The sequence below is a fragment of the Chrysochloris asiatica genome, unplaced genomic scaffold (genome assembly GCF_000296735.1).
Source record: "Chrysochloris asiatica unplaced genomic scaffold, ChrAsi1.0 scaffold00003, whole genome shotgun sequence".
NCBI classification, from domain to species: Eukaryota; Metazoa; Chordata; class Mammalia; order Afrosoricida; family Chrysochloridae; genus Chrysochloris; species Chrysochloris asiatica.
The window spans coordinates 42,983,601-43,004,240 of NW_006408521.1; the positions used below are offsets into that span (position 1 = coordinate 42,983,601).

The window sequence follows — 20,640 nt, forward strand, 5'->3', positions numbered from 1 at the left end:
GTCCATCGAAATTAACCAGTGCGTATCCAAGTCCATCGAAATTAACCAGTGCGTATCCAAGTCCAGCACACTTCCACAGTAAACAGTAACAACTGCAAACAAGTTGAATGCCAGTTGAAGTGTAGATATTTGGTGGAAGAAACCAAAGGCTTCAAACTCATTTCACTGTAATGTTCCTAAAAGGGAGATCAAATGGCAAGTACTTAGAAAATATGAGAGCTAAAATACTTCATACTCCATATTATTGATAAAATTTTAATTAATAAACATTTTGTTAGGAAGGACTTGATTTATTTCCTTTGTTCTCAATTTTCCAACTCTTTAAACAGTGTGGATGAAAGACAGCAGATGAAATTATTTCATAAAGTCAACATGGATTATTTTAAAATACTTTGCCCCCCTTAGGAAATTATGAACAACAACAAAAAAAAGAATGCCATACAGCGATCTGTGGAACCAAGAATCAAAGTAACATAGGAATGTTTGGATTAAACTTCAGGCTAAACAAGATATTTTCAGTTAGTGAGTGAACCAGAGTCAAACCTACTTTCTAAACGTATTATGCAATCTTCAAAATACTTACCAAGTAACTTTAACATTTTGTTGAGTTTGAATCTGTAAGATAAGCACTGGACTGCTAAACACAAGGTGAGCGGTTCAAACCTCACCAGCCACTCCTTGGAAACCCTATACAGGATTGCTTTGAGTTGGAATCAACACATCAGCACTTAACAACAATAACATAAAATACTAGGTCCATTTTCTTCCAGATTTTGTATTTACATCTGCTTCATACTTTGTCTATACCTCACAGAAATTCTAGGGTCGAAGTTGGGATAAAAGACTATGAAAAAATGCAAGCTGTCCGTAAGATGTTCAGATGCAACCCTGAAGAGGTGATGTCCATTCGAACCATTAACAGAGATTATTTTCTCATTGGTCAAGACAGGTGAGTAGCAACATAGCACAGAGAGGCTCTGTGTATAAAATAATCCGTATTTTAAATAAACTCTTTAAATGAAAGAACAGTAAATATGGTTGAACACAAACCCATGGCCACAACCTTAAGCACTGTCTTGACAATTTTCATTATTTGTTCAAATACCCTTAAAAGTCATCCTCACCCCAGATGTGCTCCATGTAATTGAACCTAAAATCCACACCCCTCAGAACAATAAGAAACCCCAAACCAAACAAACGTCTATCTAAGCGACTTATATTAGGAAGGAAGTGTGCTCATCCCAGACTCCTGGTGTGGCGCTGTAGGATCAGCACTGGACTGAAAACCACAAGGTCGGCTGTTCAAACCCACCAGCTGCTCTCAGAAACCCTATGTAGAGTCGCTATGAGTTGGAACCGACTCAACAGACTTAACAGCAAGAGCTGCATGCTCATCCCAGAAGTATCCAATTTTCAAGAGAGGTTTCTGCCAGCAAAGGTGCCTGTTGTTGTTAAGTGCTGTCCAGTCTGTCCAACACATAGTGACCCTGCATAGGGTTTCTGAGGAGTGGCTGGTGAGCTTGAACCTTGTGGTTCAAAAAGACCTTGCAGTCTAGTGTTATCCTACAGCACCACACCAGGATTCCAAAGGTGCCTGTTGTTGTTGTTGTTGTTAAGTCCTGTTAATCGGTTCCGACTCATAGTGACCCTGTATAGGATTTGCAAGGGGCCACTGGTGAGTTTGAACAGCTGAACTTTCAGTTCAAACTGACCTTGAGGTCGAGTGCTTATCCTAAGGTGTGTCTAGTGGACTCTATAGGTGTTTATCTGCTTGTCAGAGAAACTGAGGTGCAGAAGAGACGGCTGAGCAGAGGAGGCAGCATCAGATGTTAAAGTATGAAGCAACTTGATGCTTCAATCACTCAAAACACAAATGAAAACCGTCATTTAGATTGCCTTTAAGTGAACAGGTGGGAAGAAAAATGATTTCTATGAATTCAGTCCCAGCACAGTCTCCATAAGTACATGCGTTACTGAAGAGATGGCACACCGGGATAGCAACGCATAACCGGCGCTGACAGGACAGCACAACGAAATCAGTGTCAACGCCACAAGCCCCAAGGCCTGTGATTACTAATATTAGTTTCTTCTTTGCTTCCATCTCTCTGTGCTTTCTTCACATGAGGGTTAATTCTAGTCTGCAAGTGTGGAGGTGGTAAGGAGGCAGGGGGTCATTTCAGCTGCTCTGGAAAAAGTTCTTATTTCCCTGGTTCCTGCTCCCACTGCCTGCTCAACCCTTAATAAAAAGAATCTTTCTTAGGCTCAAAAGGAGAGTCATCGCGCTATTGTTGCCACATGCTGGCTCAAAGTTGATTCCTATTAACAGGAAGAAGATTAAAGACTGGGTTTCCATCATGACATCATTTTCCCGGGACATAAAAGCAACACATCAGAACACGGAGGTGACTATATTTCTAACAAAACAACTGGCTGCCGAACATAGCCCCCTTCACAGGGAAACAATGCTAGCATTTTTTGCCCCATTAGAAACTGGTATTAATACAAAGAATAAATAAGTGAGAAAATGTATGCACTTGTTATTTTTATGACTAATAGAGGAAGTTGTTTTGAGAGAAAGCTAAAACACAGACACTTAAGATTTGTATGTGGTTGTGGGAGGGAAAGTTATAATAGTAGCATTTCTTTAAAAAATAATAGTTGAAACTATAGTATTTTCCATCACTGTTGTTTAAGGTATAATTTTAAGACTTATGATTAAGTCTAAGCTGGTTGCTATAAAAATACCTTTCACCTATCTTGCATTTTTAGCATAATGTCACATTAATACAAATGCTAGTAGCTTTTGGTTTTAAATTTACTTCATAAGGGACTTTGCTAATTTACACAAATCCTTCGGGAAGATTTTTTTTAATATAAATGAAACTTTGATCTCTTGGGAGGACTTTTGATGTGTTATCTAGGTTGTTCTATGATTACAACAGAAACAAAAGTTAAAGAGAAGAACATAAGAGACGTTTACACAGGAGATGGGGTGCAGAGGGAAATGGTTCAAAAGATGGGTAGGAGACAAAATGTGGGTTCTTTGCAGACTCAGCTAAGGGGAAAAAGGGCTTGAGAATAGGATAGAGACAAGATCCGCTCTTGTCTTGGTGAGGCCACTCTGATGAGAGACTGGTGGCAGGGCGTCCAGTGGGGAAGATGCTGCTTCGTTCCAGAAGGGAAACCAACCGGGCCCTGATCACATCATTTCTTTTGCATAACCAGGCGAGTGTCTTCTTGGATAATGAACGGCCCACTTCAGACTCTGGTCCTTTCCCTGATCCTTTCAGTACACCAGAGGTTGACAGCTCCATCTCATCAAGAGCCAGTATTCCAAACATGGTAATTGGGGTCACCTTACTCTCTCTCAGGATACCATTCCAGGGAGTCAGTCAAGGCTTCAAAATTTTGGCATTTAGCCGTTGAATTTGCACCTTGCCCACCTTCCTCAATTCCTAAGTGACTGTAGGAATGCATCTCAGCCTTAATGTTTCCTTATATTAAGTCTGCTTTCCATATCACAAGCATGTCTCACATCTTACACTTGTCCCCACCTACTTCTAAATGCATCCATTTATTTTGGATGTTCCTTGACACACGTCTGGGTACGATGTGCTGAAAGACTTGGCTGGCAGCTTGTTCCGTCCTTCACATACAGGGCACAGATTACCTCTGTAAAAAGAGTCTCAAAACACCAGTTGATTTCCTACCACACCATCTGTACTCCTCGGTCAAAGGCAGAGCTGCCTAGCAATTTCCTTCATTTACTCTGATCAGTCTGCTTCTCCTAGTGTATACGGAGAACTGAGATCTATCTGGGGAGCAAATTCAACACATCTGTCCCTCAAAAGTAATTTGTACTGTCCCCTCAACTGTCTTGGGCTTCTCTTTCTGCTTTGGATACAATTAATGAAAGTGTCCAGGTTTGTTTGTTTGTTTTATCTCCTGTTCCAGCTCCTAAATACTATTTCATGGCTAACTCTCCCCTCTTCTTGGGTACCAAACACATTTTAATGTGGCACAGACTCCTATTTTATCTAGTTGGCAGCTCTCCAACTATTTTAAAAGCTTTTTGTAGCATATCTAAGTCACCAGGTCAAACACCTCACTTCAGTTATTCCTTAACGAATACCAAAAATGGTCTGAAATTGGATTGTAATACTAATCCTTTTTAGCAAATACCTCTTGTTCTTCACTCAAGATCCCCCCACTCGAGATAGCACATGGTGTGAAAAAGTCATGTCCTCTTACCTTTTCACATTGTGTACTCAGATTCAGCGATTTTTCAATCACCGTCATTAAGAGTTTAATTTGTCTTGCTGGGCTTTTGCTGTTTGGTTGTTTTTGTTGCTGTTACTGCTGTTGAAATTAAGTGGTGACCCTCCTGCACCCCAAATTCAGCATGGCCTGCTGACTTCTTGAGCTTGGAGCTTGAAAAATGGGCATAAGCTTAAATATATTCTTTAAATAATAGTAATAAACTTTTTTCAAGGACTTCCTAGAGAACATTCAGAATTCTTTTTTAAAAACCCTGCTCTAAGACACTGTTCTTGGTAGAATTAAATTGAATATATAACAATTTTCCTGCCATGCAAAGTAGCTACATTAGTGAAATATCACTTCTATTGAGAAAGGGAAAGCAAGAATTGGTTGAACCTAGATCACCTTGAAGCCTATAATTCATGCTATCACATGACTAGCACTACCAAATTACATTGCTATGGAAACACTAGAAATATGTGAGCAGAACACAAAAGAGGAATATTGAACAGGAAAAGGAGATATGCATTGTCTTGATGTTGGGCTAATTACTTTTTCAGATGACCCCAGATGATAACAAGATGGAGTCCGGGGGGTACAGACTCTATGACAGAACTTAGTGACTTAGAATACCACCCATGGGAGAAAAACACTTATTCTAAGTTACAGCTCCCAGTGTTGTTAAGGGCCATGGAGTCAGCTCTGACTCATAGCGACCCTGTTATTTGGTTTCTGAGGAGCTGCTGGTGGGTTTGACCCACCGGCCTTGTGGTTAGCAGCCCAGTGTTTTTCCTATAGAGACCCTAGATCTCCCCATGGTAAAGAATACTGCCTCTATTTTGTTACATAAGTGGTGACTCAGGATAGGAGGAAAGTTCAAGATGTGTGGACTTCTGGATACAACACAATTCTCAACCCAACTAGTCTTTCACAGCTTTTAGAGAAAGCATGTGGCTTAATTCTGTTTCTTGCCAAGAAATAGAAAAACAGTGATTCAATTCTGTCTTCATCTCTTTATTCAGCATTTCATGGAAAACAGTTCTTCAGGATTCGGGAAAGCAACTCTTCCACAAGATTTCTCTCCAGAGACCACTCAAGATGAAGAAGAGAATTATTATATTAGTCCCCGGAGTGTTCTTTTAGAGGTAACTCTTTCCAGCTATTGATCATTTTGTCTTCCAACAAATAGACACTAAGTACTACTATTCCTGAGACACTAGGCTGGGCTCAGTGGGGACTCAGAAGCGAGTCAGATACAGATGATGTACTCACAGCACTGACACCTGAATAGGAGACAACTGTAACACAAGTAAAGGTCTCCATGCTGAAGAGAGGTACTCACACAATTCAATGGGAATGCATGAGGAGTGGGAGAGAGCTGATTGCCAGCCAAGAACACCAGGGAATGGATGACAGTTGACTGTATTTGAACAGTGGATAAACTTGGGACCTGAGAGTTGATGGAAGATGTTCGTGCAGAAAGAATGATGTAGATAAAATTTCTTGGGTTATAAACCATGTGACCCCCTACCAGTCAATTAACTAACTGAAACCCCTCACTGAGTGCCTTCTGTGTGCTGGGAGCTAGGTATGGCAGCTACTGCAATAAGCCTAGCATTACTCCTGCCTTCAGAACCCTATCAGTCTTATCAGTTACCACATGATCATGCAACACAAGAGACATGGGAAAGTGCTCAGGAACAATAGAAAAGTTACGTCTCTTCATAGGAGTCAGGGAAGATGTCAAAGAAGAAGTGGTATTCGAACTGGATATGGCACAAAATTCTCTCAGGCTGGGACGTAACGTGAATGAATGGCCACCGTGGGGCATAAAACAGAAAAAAAGAGGCAGACCATGATAGATATGTTGTTGTTCTGAGGTGTTGCTGAGTGGGTTCTGACTCACAGTGATCCTGTGCCCAGCCCTGTACCAGCCTCACAAGTGTTAGGCTTGAGCCCATAGCTGCTGCCACTTTGTCGATCCATCTCGTTGAAGGTCTTCCTCTTTTTCAATGACCCTCCACTTTACCAAGAACGATGTCCTTCTCCGAGGACTGGTCCCTCCTGACAAACGTCAAATGTATGAGAGGAAATCTTACCATCCTTGCTCCTATGGAGCATTCTGGCTGAACCTCTCCCAAAACAGATTTGTTGGTTCTTCTGGAAGGTCATAGAACTTTCAGTATTTCTTTGCCGACACCATAATTCAAGTACACTGATTCTTCTCCAGTCTTCTTTATTCATTGTCCAACTTTCACATGCACATAAGGCCGCTGAAAAACAATGGCTTGGGTCAAGAGCACCTTAATCCTCAAACTGAAATCTAATCTTTGCTCTTTAACACTTTAAAGAGATCTTTTGCAACAGATGTGCCTAATGTAATGCAGTTGGATTTCTTGACTGCTGCTTCCATGGGGCATTGATTGTGGATCCAAGCAAGATAAAATCTCTGACAAATTCAATATTATCTGTTTATCATGATGTTACCTATTGATCTGGTTGTGAGGATTTTTGTCTACTTTGCGGTGCAATTGAAGGTTACAGTCTTTGGTCTGTATCAGTATGATGACTATGTTCTTGTTGTTGTTATATGTCACCAAGTCAGTTCTGACTTAGAGTAAGCCTGTATAGGGTTTCCGAGGCTGTACATCTTTGCAGAAACAGAAATGCTTATCTGTCTCCCGGATGGATATAGAAGGCCCAAACTGACTTCGTTTTGTTGGCAGCAGGGAGACAGTGAGTTATCTTCAAGTATTATTACCCAAGGAGCTCTGGTGGCACATTGGTTAAGCACTCAGCTGTTAACTGAAGCATCAGTGGTTTGAGTCCACCAGCCACTCTATGGGAGAAAGATGTGGCAGTCTGCTTCTGTTAAGATTTAAAACTTAAGGAACCTTTATGTGGAAGTTTTACCCTGTCCTAAAAAGGTCTCTGGAGTCCTTATATGGTACTGTAGGATAAGCACTGGACTGCTAACCATAGGGTCGGCAGTTCAAACCTACCATCTGCTCCTCAGAAACTCTATATAGGGTCGCTATGAACCACTGGACAGCACTTAACAACAAAAGGGTCTCTGTGTATCCAAATCAACTTGATGGCATTGAGTAGCCCAGCATATATATTTCAGGAAGACTGTTGAGAGAGGAGAATGAAGGTGGTTGGGTAGGAAGATCAAAATGGGAGGAAGGGGTCCCTGTAGAATTTCCTAAACTCAGCGCGTTTTCTACAAGATGGTAACATGTGTTCACACAAAAGAAGTATCCTGGGGTCAAATAAATTTTAGAAACACCAAAGTTAAACAGGCTTCTTGACTGCAGAATTCACCACTGAGCCTTTAGTATACAATGGTGAATTATCAATAGCCCAACAAGGTATACAATACACAGCACATCCCAGGCTCCTTTATCCATAGTAGCATACTTTCTCTAAAAATATCTATTGCACTAGTGTTCCCTGGGACACAGTGATGGCAGGTATCCCTTTGTCATCATCCAGCCAATCTGATATGTATTGAGTATCAATTTATATGATTGGTATTTGTTACTTACCTAGGCATTGGGCTGCTTACTGCAGGATTGTGGTTCAAACCCACCAGCTGCTCCTCAGAAGAAAGATGAGGCTTTCTGCTCCCGTAAAGATTTGTTGTTTTGCTCTGAGTTGGAACCAACTCAATGTCAGTGGGTTGATTTGGTGGGTTAGCAGTATGGTCGGTAGTATTAAGCTAAAAGTAAATTAGGGCAAATGTGCAATGAAAGTTCATAGAAGGGGCTGAAGTGGTCAGAGGAAGCTGAGGGGCTTCAACCAAGCCTACATACAACTTCAATAAGCAGAAGGTGAACTTCAGTAGGAGAAGGAAACAACATGAACACGGGTACTGGAATAGTAGTTGGTATGGGGAGTAGTTACAAGAATAGCTTGGCTGGAATGAAGTGTTCATGATGAGTTAATGACAGGCCTTGAGGGGTTTTGAACAACCCTTGTTCCAGATGACTGTCTTAGTTCTAAGGGGTGAGTTGAGGGCTTCCCAAGCACGGTATTTTCTAGAAGCCTCGTAACCCCCTGAAATAATTCGAGCTGCCTGGAGCACAATAGATTAGGCTAGATCTGCACTGTGTCTGCATCTGTGTCTCACCTAGACTACAAATTCCTCAATAGACCTGATTGAGAAAACATGTTCACACCACTATCTGCCTACAGATGAAACAAAAAAGCAAATCACAGTTTAGTCTAATAGAAAACTTGTGTGGGGAGCATGGGGATCCAGAAGAAAATGGATGTTGGGTCTGCCAGAAACTTTGTGGATTCCAGTAGGTGAGGTTGGTTGATATTTCTAGAATGAGTACCACTGTTTATTTTGTGGCAAGTGTTCTTAATATTTCAGCGTTCAGAGCCAAAATGTAAGGGGATAGTGAATGAAATGAAAAGGTATCTGACTTATTGTTAGAGTGCATCCTTAAGTCAATTTCTCTTGTCTATAGTTGGATAAGACAATTGGTTCCAGTGACATTGATGAATCTGTTGAACCCCGTAGTCCAAACAAGGTCTTCAGAGAAACTGAGTGTCTTTACATGTCAATGAAATCTTGGTAAGTTTAACTTATATACGTACACGCACACATATGAGCTAACTGAACAGCTACTACCCAGTTCATTTAAATAGTTGATATGCAAATGTAAAACATTACTATACACTGAGTTTAACATATTAGTCAGTCATTTTAAAATGAGAAAATGTGGTGATGGTTTCCCCTATCCCCAGAAAACCACTAGTAATATCCTCAGGACATTTTCTGTCTTCTGGGGAACGATTTTCTATTTTGCATTGTCTCTCACACTCTCACTTCTGTCCTTCAAACCCTCCCCCTGTAAAGGGTTATTTTAATTCCATATCCATTTTTAGAAGGAAAGTTTATTGGATTTGATTCTAGCTGTCACTGTGATTCTGATGGTTAGACATACTTCAAGACCTTGTTAGTTTTCACATTGCTGTTAGCTATTTAATAATACTGATTCACACACAAGGGAAAGTTGTAAGTAGACTTACTAAAAAAAGGTTTGTACTAACTTTTTATATGCTAGTGTTTTCAAAGAAACATCCCACCAGTCTGCTGAGAGCAAAGAGGAATCCCAGGTCCTCCCAGAAACCCAGGATGCTGTACTTCAACTGCAGGAACAAGATTCAGAAAATGACTCATTACATTCAACCGCCAGTTCAGAAGCACAGACCGCAAATGACAAAAGGGGGTCCACCTCATTAACTGTCGTGCAATTGTCTCTATTAATCAAGTAAAGCTCTAATTTCGAAAACTTTATGGGCCCTAAGAACACGACATGCTTCCTCTTTTATTCAATATTTAGATTTTAAAGTTATTCCTCAAAATTTCCAAGTTGGCCAAAATTTCACTGAGATTTGGCCAAAGACAGTAAACAACAAAGCTAGAATCAAAGTGGTTCCCTGGGATGGAGGTGGTATTTTCAACTTTTTTTGTTTGTTTGTTTGTTTGTAATTCTCCCTTGGTTAGTATTTCAGGTTCTAGAACTTTGGATCCAAATTGATTTCAGTAGTATGTCACCCAGATTTTACCATGAGCATAATTGTAGGCATGAAAGTCTCATGAGGTCTGGTTACAGATTAGAAAGCGATGTGTAGGTCTTAAGTAGTAACAAGAACATATAATGTGATTGTCCTCAATTTTAACTCTTCTCAGTGTCTTCTATAAAATCATTTCCAGAAGAGAAATTTGCAGACTGGTTATGTAGTTAGTTTTGTCCATTTTTGGCCCTTCCCCATTGTCTACTACCCACTACCATTATCCTAAGGAAGGGGACACTAATGAGCACTTTTCAGTAATTTGGATTCATATTTTCTCTAAATGTTTAGGCCAGTATGATAACTAGAAAATATAATCTCAGATGTAAGAAGCAAAAAGTTTACTCAGAATCCAGCAATTTGACACTTGGGAATATACTCAAAAGAATTGAAGCAGGAACTCTGATGTTCATTGCAAGATTATTGACAATAGCCAAGGGTGGAAACACACCAAGTGTGTATCAACAGATAAATGGATAAAATATGGTATAAACATACAATAGGATATTATTTTACCACAAAAAGAAATGAAGTTTTAATACATTCTGTGACATCAATGGACTTAGAAAACATTCGTGGTCGTGGTGGTTATGTGCCGTGGAGTCAGTTCCAACTCACAGTGACCCTGTACAGGGTTTCTGAGGCTGGAAATCTTTACAGGAGCAGAAAGCCTCATCTTTCTCCTGCGGAACAGCTGGTAGTTTCGAACTGCTGACCTTGTGGTCCGCAGCCCAATTCATAACCACTATGCTACATTATGCTCAGCGAAATAAGACGACCATGAAAGGACAACCATTCTATGAACTGATTTATATGAAATATCTAGACTAGAAAAGCAAATTGAGACAAAAAGTGGATTAGTGGCTACCAGGGGATAGACAAATGGAGAGTTCTTGCTTAATGGGTGCAGGGTTTCTGTTTGAGGTGTTGAAAACTTTTGGAAACAAATAGTGGTGATGGTTGCACAACTTTGGAAATGTGACTAATACCACTGGACAGGACATTTGGAAATGGTTACTATGGAAAACATTACGTTATATATTCTTTTTACCACATTAAAAAAAAGAAAAATAAAGGACTCTACTCAGAAAGCACAGTTCAGACCCAGGGCCAATTACCTGATATGACTTCTATAAATGTCTTCTCTCATAGTAACATCCCTGATGAATGTCAAGTGAAGAAACTAGATGTGTTCCTTTCTCCTTCCGACGCCATAAATTATCTTGCTCTCATAGAAGCTGCAGGCCGGATATGGTATGTCAGAGATTTGAGTGCTGTGGGTTAGAAATGGGGTTGACAGATATGAATCTAATCTTGAACACTATTTGGAAGCATGGACTTCTGTTTGGCTGTTGTCACAAAGGGTCTTCCATTGAGTCTGACAAAACCAAGAATCTTGTTGTCTAGGGCGGCAGTCAGCCAGGAAGTGGGTGGGTAGGGTAAGACCTAAAAACCAGGAAGTACCATGTTTCTAATGTCTTAAAGTAGGGGGAGTGGGCTGGAAGTATGTGTGATTCAAGGAAATCATTTCCAATCAATGCACAATGAGTATTTAATAAATAAATAAAGCCAATGAAGTCACCAAAAATCAAAAGTCTAAAAGGAGAAGACACATCAGGGCCTGTTGTTGTTGGTGGTGTTAAGTGCTGTGGAGTCGGGTCTGACTCATAGTGATCCTGCATAGGGATTCCAAGGAGCAGCGGATGGGTTTGAACTGCTGACCTTACAGCTAGCAGGCCAATGGGCTTACTAAAAGTATCCTACAGTGCTGTGCCAGGACCCCATGTCAGGCTGAAGACTTTCTAAAGCCATCTAAAATCTGCTGGTCGGATACAAAGGATTGTGTGGCAGACCATATTCTTAAAGTAATCATGTCTGTTAAGTTGTTGTTAAGTGCTGTTGAGTCAATTCTGACTCATAGTGACCCTGTATAGGGTTTCTGAGGAGCTGCTGGTGAGCTTGAACCACCAACCTTGTAATTCAAACGGCTTTGCAGTCTGGCGCATTAATCCACAGCGCCACACCATTGTCTACTGGATTCTAAATAATCTTAAGGAGTTGGCAATTCATTTTGGTGCAAGATCACATTTTGAAAGGAGAGTAAACCCTTTAAGGAGTCCTGGTGTGGCACTGTGGGTTAATGCACCTGGACAACAAAATTGGTTTGAACCACAAGGTCGGTGGTTCAAACTCACCAGTTGCTCCTTGGAAACCCGATACAGTGTCATTGAGTTAGAACCAACTTGATAGCACTTAACAACAACAACAAAAGTTTTAATGTAAAGTACCAGTATATTATTTTCCCTGTTTCAGTTCTCTAGTGCAGCTATACCAGATATACGACGTGTGGGTGGCTTTAACAAACAGAACATTATTATGTCATGGTTTGTTGCTGTCATTAGGTGCCACCGAGTCAGCTCTCACTCCTAGCGACCCTAGGAACAACAGAATGATACACTATGCAGGCTCATGCCTTCCTCAAAATGGTTGTTACACTTGAGCCCATTGCTGCTGTCACTGTGCCAATACACATCATTGGGGGTCTTACTCTTTCTCGTTGACCCTTCACTTTACCAAGCATGATGTCCTTCTCCAAGGACTGGTCCCTCCTGATAAAATGTCCAAAGTATGAGGGATGAAGTGTTGCCATCCTTGCTTCAAAGGAGCAGTCTGTCTGTATTTCTTCCAAGACAGATTTGTTTGTTTTTCTGGCAGTTGATGGTACTTTGAATATTCTTCTCCAACACCATATTTCAAATGCATCAATTCTTCTGTGATCTTCCTTATTCATTGTCCATCTTTCACATACATATGAGGCTACTGAAAATACCAAGATTTGGGTCAGGAGCACCTTAGTCCTCAAACTGATATCTTTGTTCTTGAACACTTTAAAGAGTTCTTGTGCAGCAGATTTGCCTAATGCAGTACATTGATTTCTTGAGTATTAATTGTAGATCCAAGCAAAATGAAGTCTTGGATAACTTCAATCTTTTCTCCATTTTTCATGATTTTATTTGTTGTTGGTTCAGTGGTGAGGATTTTTGTTTTCTTCACATTGAGATGCAATCCATACCAAAAGCTGTGGTCTTTGATCTTTATCAGTAAGGATTTTAAGTCCTCTTGGTTTCCAGTAAGCAAGGTTATATCATCTGTGTATCACTGGTTGTTAATGAGTCTTCCTCCAATCCTGATGGCATAGTTTTCTTCATATAATTCAGCTACTAGGATTTTTTACTTAGCATAAATATGAATAAGATTGAATAATCTCATATAGTGAAAGAATACAACCCTGACACATACCTCCCTTGATTTAAAATCATTCGGTATCCCCTTCTTCTGTTAGAACAACTGGTTCTTGGTCTATGCACAGATTCCTCATGAGCACAATCAAAAATTCAGGAACACCCAATCTTAGCAAAGTTATCCATAGCTTGTCATGATCCACATAGTTGAAAGCCTTTGCATAGTCAATAAAGCACAAGTAAACATCTTTCTGATATTCTGGACATTCCAAGATCCATCTGACGTCAGCAATAATAGCCTTCATTCCAAGTCCTCCTCTAAATCTGGCTTGAGTTTCTGGTAGTTCCCTGGCAATGTACTATTGCAACCATTTTTTAATGATCTTCAGCAAAATTTTACTTGCATCTTATATCAATGCTATTGTTTGATGATTTCCACATTCTGTTGGGTCACCTCACTTAGAAATGGACACAAATATGAATCTCTTCCAATCACTTGGCCATGTAGCTGTCTTCCAAATTTCTTGGCACAGTTGAGTGAGTGCCTCCATTGCTGCATCAGTTTTTTGAAAGAGGACAGTTTGTATTCTGTCAGTTCCTGGTCCCTTGCTTTTCTCCAATGCCTTCAGTGCAGCTCGGACTTCTTCCTTTAGTACTATCAGTTCTTGAAATATGCTACCTCTTGAAATGGCTGAACATCAACCATTTCGTTTTGGTATAGTGACTGTGTATACCTTTCATCTTCTTTTGATGCTTTCTGCATCATTTAATATTTTGCCTACGGAATCTTTTAATATTAAAAATTGAAGCTTGAATTTTTCCTTCGGTTCTTTTATCTTGAGAAATGCTGAGTGTGCTCTTCCCTTTTAGCTTTCTAACTCCAGGTCTTTGCATGTTTCCTTATAATACTTGACATTATCTTTTCAAGTTGCCCTTTGAAATTTCTTTTCAGCTCTTTTATTTTCTCATTTCTTCCATTCATTTTAGCATATCTATGCTGGAGAGCAAGTTTCACAGTCTCTTCTGATATCCATTTTTGTCTTTTCTTTCTTTCCTGTCTTTTTAATGACCTTTTGCTCACAGTTTAGAATTCCAAATTCAAGGTGTTGGCTGTAGGGAACGGCTTGCTCTCTGTGTTGGCTGTGGAGGAAGGTCCTTGTCACTTTGAGTTCTACTTCTGGATAATCTTCATGTGGCTTGACATCCCTCTTCCCCATAAATGCTTGCTAGCTTTGTATCTCAGAAGACATTTATTCAGATTACACACCACACAAACTCTGCCTCATTAACATAACAAAGATAGCTCATATATATTCTCAAATGGGATTATGTGGCTATAATCCACAGACGTAAAAGTTAGGATTTACAACATATTTTGGGGGATATAATTCAATCCTGGTGTGGCACTGTAGGATCAACACTGGTCTGCAAACCACAAGGTTGGCAGTTCAAACCCACCCACTATTCCTCAGAAACGGTATACTGCATTGTTATGAGTTGGAACCTACTTAATGGCACTTTTAAAAAGCAACAAATTCAACCCATAACATCACAAATTATTTTGTGAGTTCTAAGAAGATAGGAAGCACAACCTCCCAATTTTCCAAACTTCCCACAATCTAAAGCGTAGCAAATCTTTAACAGAACCATGCACAGCTCTGTGCCTAAACTTGATCTTTTATTTGTTTTTAAATCTTCTTATGTGATCTTTGGAGTCTTGGTGTGGCACTGTGGGTTAATGTGCCAGACTGCAGAGCTATTTAAACTGCAACATCGGCAGTCCAAGCTCACCAGATGCTCCTCGGAACCTTATACAAGGTCATTATGGGTCAGAACCAACTCGATGGCACTTAACAACAACAATGTGATCATTATGTGCTCACTTCCTACAAACAATTTCTGAGCATTCTTGCCCACTTGGAACTATGGGGTTATTTGTTGTTGTTTTTAAGTATTGTCAAGTAGGTTTTGACCCATAGCGACCCTGTATAGGATTTCTGAGAAGTGGCTGGTGAGCTTGAACCAGCAACCTTGCAGTTCAAACCAACCTTGTGATCCAGTATTTATCCTACCATGCCCCACCAGGACTCCATGGGATTACAAATATTTATATTTTTTAAGTAACATGGCACTTCCAGGATCTCATGGCCTGATGGAAAGATGGCCACATTGTTGAGTAAACATAAAATGCATGCTATTTTAATGTGTTTACATCAGAGTCCTGGTGTGGCATTGTGTGTTAATGCTCTGGACTGCAAAGCCAGTTTGAACTGCAAGGGTGGCAGTTCAAGCTCACCAGTCACTCCTCGGAAACCCTATACAGGGTTGCTATGGGTCAGAACCGACTTGATGGCACTTAACAACAACATGAGGTATTACAGAGTGCAATAGAAGGACGGGGACAGAGGAGATTAATTACAGCAGGCGAAGTGCATGGGAGGAGGATTTCGTAAAGATGGTATGATTTAAGCTGAGTTTAGGAGAAAGGATCAGGATTCAAAAGGAGTGGATATTCCAAAAGGAAAGGATATTCCAGACAGAAAAAGGAGGCAGCCCTCTTCAGATGGGGTACAGCATAGTTAACGAACAAAATGGGGCACAGTGAGAAGTCCACATGTGCCCCTGGACCCTGAGTCTCACACTCTGCTGAGTGCTATATTTCCTTGCAGTGTGACCCAGTGGGTCGGCCCCCAGCACCTTGGTTGCTTGTTTTGCCATGGAGATCACCTCTTGGCCGTGAATGACCTGAAGCCAGAGAGCCTGGAAGAGGTCTCCTTGTTTCTCAGCAGGTCCATCCAAAAGGAGGTAAGTCCTGCTAACAGCCCAGGCCAGGGCAAGGCAGAGCCAGAGCCTGAAGGAACAAGGCCAGGGTCTTTGACGGGAGATTGAACAGTGCTCTGAATCCAAATGGGACTCTTCTTTAGCTGCTAAGTGGAAATGACAGAATGCTATTCTAGGACTAGTTCAAAATTCTTTCCTATAAAGCGACGTCTGGAAAGCACACTGGGTGAGGAGACAGAACATCTGGACTAAGGACTTTGGAAGCAGTGTGATGGGGCAAAAATATCTTTCAGGAGAGTCCAGTGGGCTCATGTTGAATTCCAGCTGCTTGAACAATTTGGGCCTTGGTGCTTTCTCTTCTGCAAAATTAGGGATTATGCGAGTAACCTCATAGTCGTTAGAGTATTATATGAGATAATGTATGCAATGTGCTCACAACAGAGAAGGCACAGATGAGATGATAGTTTCAGTTACTTATTTTTTCTTCTGCTACTACTAGCTGAGGGATGCTGGACAAGCTCCTCCCTTTAAGAATCAGTTTCCTCTTCTCTTAGTCTCAATAGCCTTACCATCTTCATAAAGTTATTGTAAGAAGTAAAATGTGTTGATGTATATACTGAGCATGCATGGTTTTCAAGTGTTAGCCATGGTACCCACCTACTAGGCAGGTGTCTAAATTGCTAGTTCTTTCCCTGTTCTGCTTTGACTTCTAACTATCCGTGTGACCTTGGGAAAAGCCCTTCTGTTCCCTGAGCTTCAGTCTCTTCTCTCTAAAGTGAGAGAGCTGGTTTTCAAATGGCTCTTGGGCCTCTGGGGCAGTGGGAGCAAAGGGTGCCAGGTGTTCACATTTACCATTTGTCTTTTATAGAATGGACTTTCCCATGCTATTTTAATGTGTTTACATCACATTAAATTACATCACATTAAAATACACATTTTAATGTGTTTTCCTTGAAGAAATGGTTCATTGGCTTAAAATTTCTGAAAATCACTGATTTAGGTGATTTCCCAATTTCCTTCTATATGAAGTCCTGGTGTGGTGCTGTGGGTTAATGCACCAGATTGCAAAGCCGTTTGAACTGCAAGGTCTGTGGTTCCAGTTCACCAGTCACTCCTCAGAAACCCTATACAGTGTCGCTATGGGTCAGAACCCACTCGACGGCACTTAACAACAAAAACAACAACTGAGACTTTATAGTTTTATATGTTTTATCTCTTTTGCATAATGGCACTGTGGTTAAAGCACCCCGCTGCTAACCAGAAAGTCAGCAGTTGGAAGCCACCAGCCACTCCATAGGAGACCAATATGGCGGTCTGCTTCTGTAAAGATGACAGTCTGAGAACCCTAGGGTCAGTTCTAGTCTGTCTTACAGAGTCACTAAAACTTGGAATTGACTTGACAACAATGCATTTGGGTATCTCTTATGAGTCACACAATAACTTTGTTGTTTAGACAAATAATATTATCACTGTTATGTAAATTGGGAGGCCAATGAGGATAAGTAAGTTGCTTAAGTTATATAACTATGGTGACAGAGCAAGGAGTAAACCTAGGTATCATTCATTCACCATTTATTGAACATGAACTCTACTGGGTACTGGGGTCATTTTCTAGAGCTACAAAAGTAGCCTCAGCCTAAATTCAAGGAACTCACAGATTACTGGGTGCAAGAGACATGGTAAATGCTAATTTCAGTATGTCCCATTATCTACACACGTCCCCACTGGCTTCCTCTTCTCGTAGACTGTAGATGAAGGGATGTTCTTCAAAAGCAGTTTGACATTGTGAATGAGGACAAACTAAGAACAAACACTCAGAAGGATAATCTTTAGTCATTTAATGTCCTTTATTTCCTTTGTTTTAGAAAGTAAAACTCACCATCGGTCGGATCCCAAATTCAGCAAAATTCCATGCTATCGCATGTTCGTGCCCATTAAAATACCAGGTCATTGCACCTGTTCATCTGGAAAATTCTGGACTGCAGAGGGCACCAAAGAGATGTCCAGCCATCAGAAAGAGTCATCCGAAAGAAACTAGACAGTAGCAAACCAAGGACCCACCACAGCGGAACAGGGATTGAGACCTTGCCTTTGTACCAGGATCAGCCTCTCAACACAGGATATGGGCACACTTCTCTTAAGTTCTGCATCTCTGTCCTAAGAGTGGGATCACCATGCCCTCCCAGGCTCTTTTATTGGGAAGGTTGACAGTATCAAGTGAGAAAATGACTATGTAACAAAGTGATGTCAGACCTTCTTATCTCAAATGCTACAAGCATAGATTAGGTAAGTCTCTCGGCTCAAATGTACTGCTGAGGTTGTGGGCTACACAATTCCTTCTTTGTTGGAGAACCTACAGCTGGAAATACTCATTCCAGGAAGACAGATTCCCTAGAGCTTCCATATCACTCTTCCCAAGTACCTCCTGCTCCCTCATCCCATGCCCATATGCTGAGACAGAAGGGCCTCTTGGATTCAATATTTCTCTTGTTTTTTCTAAAGAATCTAGTAACTATTTTAGAAGTTAAAGCAGTTTAAGGTCATATCCAGCAAAGATCCGCTTGCTCCATAAGTAATGAAAGAGCTACTTAGCACTTCTAAGTTCAAAAGGTCTTAATTATTTAACTAATTATCCATTTTTCCCCTAAATAAGGAAAATAAGTCAGAGTGCCAAACACTAATTATATCAGGGAATGTTAGAACAAAAGTGGGCTTCAGAAAGCATATTTTAACATGACCTCATTTTGCAAGAGAAGAAAGTTAGGTTTTGAAAGATGAATGTGGCTCCAACTTCCATAGCTATTTAGTGGCAAAACCAAGAATCTAAACCTAGCTCTGAGAAACAGATGTTTTGATCCTCACTTTGTATTTAGATTTAAATATCAAAAGTCCTTCAGATTCAGAAGAGACATTCAAATATTTCTCTTTTCCCAAAAAATGCTTAAGTGTGTGATGACTTCATGTAACTGAGCACTCTGCAGATGTGAAAATGTTCCACAGGCACAGTTATGAAAAGATTTCCACCAAATCTTAAAATGAAACAAGGAAATAGCAGTGTTGTCAAATCTGTCATGGCGACCCTATGTACCACAGAACAAAACATTGCTCCATCAGCATCCTCACAAGTGTTGTGATGTTTGAGCCCCTTGTTCTTGCCACTGTGTCAGTCCATCTCACTGAGGGGGCCTTTCTCTATACAGGGTCGCTACGAGTCAGACTGACTCAGTGGCACACAACACACACACACAAAATACTTCACAGGGTTGTTGTGTGGTTTCTATGATGTACGCTCAGCATTCAGCACATGGCCTGATATGTAATAAGCACCCACTAAAGGAGCTCTGGTAGCGTAGTGGTTACGAATCGGGCTGCGAACCTTAAGGTCAGCGGTTCGAAACTACCAGCCGCTCCGCGGGAGAAAGATGAGGCTTTCTACTCCCGTAAGGATTTACACCCTCGGAAACCCTGTACAGGGTCGCTATGGGTCGGAACTGACTCGACGGCACTTAACAACAACAACAACAAAGGAGCTCTGGTAGCGTAGTGGTTACGACTCGGGCTGTGAACCGCAAGGTCAGCAGTTCGAAACTACCAGCTGCTCCGTGGGAGAAAGATGAGGCTTTCTGCTCCCGTAAAGATTTACACCCTCGGAAACCCTGTACAGGGTCGCTATGGGTCGGTTCCGACTCCACGGCACATAACAACAACAACAAATGTTATTTATGTTCCGGCTGCAGTTGAAGATGCTTTTTATTTTATTTTTAAGTCTAAAAGAACATATATATCACATTGTTCCTAGGAATCATCTCTGAGAAGTAGGATTGGAGTCGATTGTGGGGAGGGATGACATTTCTATAATGCTTATTTTTACTGTTTGCTTTTTGCTTTTGTTTGAAAGGAGTCTATGTCAGTTTTCTAATACAAAATAAAATACCAGTTTGGAAAATAAAGATGAAAAAATAAAATAAAACTTCACAAGTTTGAAACCAAGCCACTTCAGTAAAGGAAATGAAAGAAATCACTAAGGTAAAACCATCTGATAACCAACAATGTGGACAGATACACAACCAAAAATGTGGACAGAGGCCCTAAGATGCTTGGCCCATTTGGTCCAGAAGGCTGCACATCAATGTCAGATGAGAGAAGTGATGAAGTTGAGCCTCCAAGTACTTCAGCCCCTTCACTGAGCTGAAGAGGCTCAGGCCTAAAGCTCAAAGCAGTGCTAGGATACAAATACAGTACTCCAACTCAACAGCACTTAACAACAACAACAACAACACTCTGACACTAGAGAGTCTGCTCCGGATGCTCTCTGAATACAAGAGCTTTCTGTCCACAGCAGAGTCATCTTGGCTGCTTGTTACAAAAACCCTACCCAAGGGACTCTCCCACAACAAGGTTTATTCCCAAAAGGAAGTCTGGAGAGATTCCAAGGTCCTCTTAACCTAAAGAGTCTGACTCAGTAGGTTGGGTGTGGAGCCCTGGAATCTTCAGTCTAATGACCAGCCTCCCCTTACCCCCCACTGCACCCCGTGATTCTAATTCAAGTGAACCAGGGAGCACATGTTATGAAGCATTATCTAGGGGTCACGTGGAGAGGCATATGAGTTTTTCGAAAGCCTGCAGAGCATGGCGTTTGCACATGGGAGTTTTTAAGGGAGGAGAGTACATAGTATTCAATAGATTCTGAAAGAGGCCAATGACTATCTACTACCTCTCCAAAAACAGAATCATTTCCCTGAGGGCTCTGAGAAGCCTAGTGTTCGCT

At 40.9% G+C, this 20,640-nt stretch overlaps 1 protein-coding gene across 1 annotated transcript in view; it reads left to right on the forward strand.

Moving 5' to 3' along the window:
• PLEKHS1 (pleckstrin homology domain containing, family S member 1) overlaps positions 1–17,917 on the forward strand; it is a 23,808-nt gene extending 5,891 nt beyond the window's left edge. Inside the window, exons 4-12 of the mRNA XM_006831486.1 lie at positions 815–949; positions 2,327–2,402; positions 3,226–3,342; positions 5,283–5,405; positions 8,739–8,845; positions 9,339–9,503; positions 11,002–11,103; positions 15,761–15,896; positions 17,738–17,917. Coding sequence (XP_006831549.1) covers positions 815–949; positions 2,327–2,402; positions 3,226–3,342; positions 5,283–5,405; positions 8,739–8,845; positions 9,339–9,503; positions 11,002–11,103; positions 15,761–15,896; positions 17,738–17,917 — 1,141 coding nt within the window. The remainder of the gene's footprint in view (positions 1–814; positions 950–2,326; positions 2,403–3,225; positions 3,343–5,282; positions 5,406–8,738; positions 8,846–9,338; positions 9,504–11,001; positions 11,104–15,760; positions 15,897–17,737) is intronic.
• Positions 17,918–20,640: the final 2,723 nt, after the last annotated feature.